Source organism: Schistocerca americana, chromosome 9 (assembly GCF_021461395.2).
Source record: "Schistocerca americana isolate TAMUIC-IGC-003095 chromosome 9, iqSchAmer2.1, whole genome shotgun sequence".
Taxonomy (NCBI): domain Eukaryota; kingdom Metazoa; phylum Arthropoda; class Insecta; order Orthoptera; family Acrididae; genus Schistocerca; species Schistocerca americana.
The window spans coordinates 78,043,849-78,046,432 of record NC_060127.1 but is presented as its reverse complement, the minus strand read 5'-3'; the positions used below and the strand labels follow the sequence as shown (position 1 = coordinate 78,046,432).

At 54.3% G+C, this 2,584-nt stretch overlaps 1 protein-coding gene across 1 annotated transcript; it reads left to right on the top strand.

Moving 5' to 3' along the window:
- Positions 1-601: 601 nt before the first annotated feature.
- On the top strand, positions 602-2,242 carry LOC124550670 (putative uncharacterized protein DDB_G0291608). Its single transcript, XM_047125393.1, has one exon. The coding sequence runs from the start codon at positions 602-604 to the stop codon at positions 2,240-2,242; it is 1,641 nt and encodes a 546-aa protein (XP_046981349.1).
- The last annotated feature ends 342 nt before the right edge of the window (positions 2,243-2,584 follow it).

The following is a 2,584-nucleotide window of genomic DNA, read 5'->3' as shown; positions in this document are numbered from 1 at the left end:
TAGTAGAGAGTATGTGCAGTATGTGTGCTTCTTTAGTATACATGTTCACGCTTGCAGTACGTGTGCCTATTTAGTATACATGTTCATGTTTACAGAACATGTGCCTCTCTAGTATACATATTCACGCCTGCAGTACATGTGCCTCTTTAGTATACGTATTCTCACTTGCAGTACATGTGACCCTATAGTATACACATGAACGCTACCAGCACATATGCACCTTTAGCATACACGTTCACACTTGCATTACATGTGCAGTTTCTGTATACATGTTCACACTTGAAGTACATGTGCTACTTCAGTATACACTTTAACGCTTCCAGTATATGTGCATCTTTAGCATTTACATTCATGCTTCCAGTTGCCATTTTTGTACATACATTCACACTTGCAGTACATCTGATGCGTAGTTTACATGTCTGCTCAGTCAAAACATATGATCTACGTTTACACATGTTTGCTTAATACACATGTGCCACCATGGTCCACACGTGATACCATAGTCCACACATGCCACCATAGTCCACACGTGCCACCATAGTCCACACGTGCCCACTCAGTTCACACATGCCCACAGTCCACACGTGCCCACTCAGACCACATGTGCGCACTCAGACCACACGTGCCCACTCAGCCCACACGTGCCCACTCAGTTCACACATGCCCACTCAGTCCACACGTGCCCACTCAGACCACACGTGCCCACTCAGACCACACGTGCCCACTCAGACCCCACGAGCCCACTCAGCCCACATGTGCCCACTCAGCCCACACGTGCCCACTCAGACCACACGTGCCCACTCAGCCCACATGTGCCCACTCAGTGCACATGTGCCAACTCAGTGCACACGTGCCCACTCAGACCACACCTGCCCACTCAGCCCACATGTGCCCACTCAGTCCACACGTGCCCGCTCAGTCCACACATGCACGCTCAGACCACATGTGCCCACTCAGTCCTCACGTGCCCACTCAGTCCACATGTGCCCACTCAGAACACACGTGCCCACCCAGACCACACGTGCCCACTCAGTCTGCACGTGCCCACTCAGTCCACACGTGCCCACTCAGTAAACACGTGCCCACTCAGTCCACACGTGCCCACTCAGACCACACCTGCCCACTCAGTCCACACTTGCCCACTCAGAACACACGTGCCCACTCAGCCCACACGTGCCCACTCAGTCCACACGTGCCCACTCAGAACCCACCTGCCCACTCAGTCCACACGTGCCCACTCAGAACACACCTGCCCACTCAGACCACACGTGCCCACTCAGACCACACGTGCCCACTCAGACCACACATGCCCACTCAGCCCACACGTGCCCACTCAGCCCACACATGCCCACTCAGTCCACACGTGCCCACTCAGACCGCATGTGCCCACTCAGACCACACGTGCCCACTCAGTCCACACGTGCCCACTCAGACCACATGTGCCCACTCAGTCCACACTTGCCCACTCAGTCCACACTTGCCCACTCAGACCACACTTGCCCACTCAGACCACACGTGCCCACTCAGACCACACGTGCCCACTCAGACCACACGTGCCCACTCAGCCCACACATGCCCACTCAGTCCACACGTGCCCACTCAGACCGCATGTGCCCACTCAGACCACACGTGCCCACTCAGACCACACGTGCCCACTCAGACCACACGTGCCCACTCAGACCACACGTGCCCACTCAGACCACACGTGCTCACTCAGACCACACGCGCTCACTCAGACCACACGTGCCCACTCAGTCCACTCGCGCCCACTCAGTCCACACGTGCCCACTCAGTCCACACCTGCCCACTCAGTCCACACGTGCTGACTCAGTCCACACGTGCCCGCTCAGTCCACACGTGCACGCTCAGACCACATGTGCCCACTCAGTCCACACATGCCAACTCAGTCCACACGTGGCCACTCAGTCCACACATGCCCACTCAGCCCACACGTGCCCGCTCAGACCACACGTGCCCTCTCAGTCAACATGTGCCCGCACGGTACATACATGTCCGCACAGTACACACTTGCCCGCACAGCCCAAAGGTGCCCGTACAGCCCACACGTGCCCGCACAGCATACACGTGCCTACACAGCCCACACGTGCCCACACAGCCCACACGTGCCCGATCAGCATACACGTGCCCGATCAGACCACACGTGCCCGCACAGCCCACACGTGCCCCCACAGTCCACACGTGCCCCCTCAGACCACTGCTTGCAGAACATGTGCCTCTCTAGTATACGTATTCACACTTGCAATACATGTGCCTCTTTAGTATACATATTATCACTTGCACTACATGTGACCCTCTAGTATACACGTGAACACTACCAGTACATGTGCAACTTTAGCATACACATTCACACTTGCATTACATGTGCAGCTTCTGTATACATGTTCACGCTTGAAGTACATGTGCTACTTCAGTATACACTTTAATGCTTCCAGTATATGTGCATCTTTAGCATTCACATTCATATTTCCAGTTGCCCCTTTTGTACACACATTCACACTTGAAGTACATCAGATGCTGTCTGATCAGTCAACACATATGATCTAAGTTTACACATGATTGCTTA

Excerpts from the sequence above, each read along its gene's own strand:
- LOC124550670 (XM_047125393.1), top strand. The coding sequence starts at position 602 with ATGTGCGCACTCAGACCACACGTGCCCACTCAGCCCACACGTGCCCAC.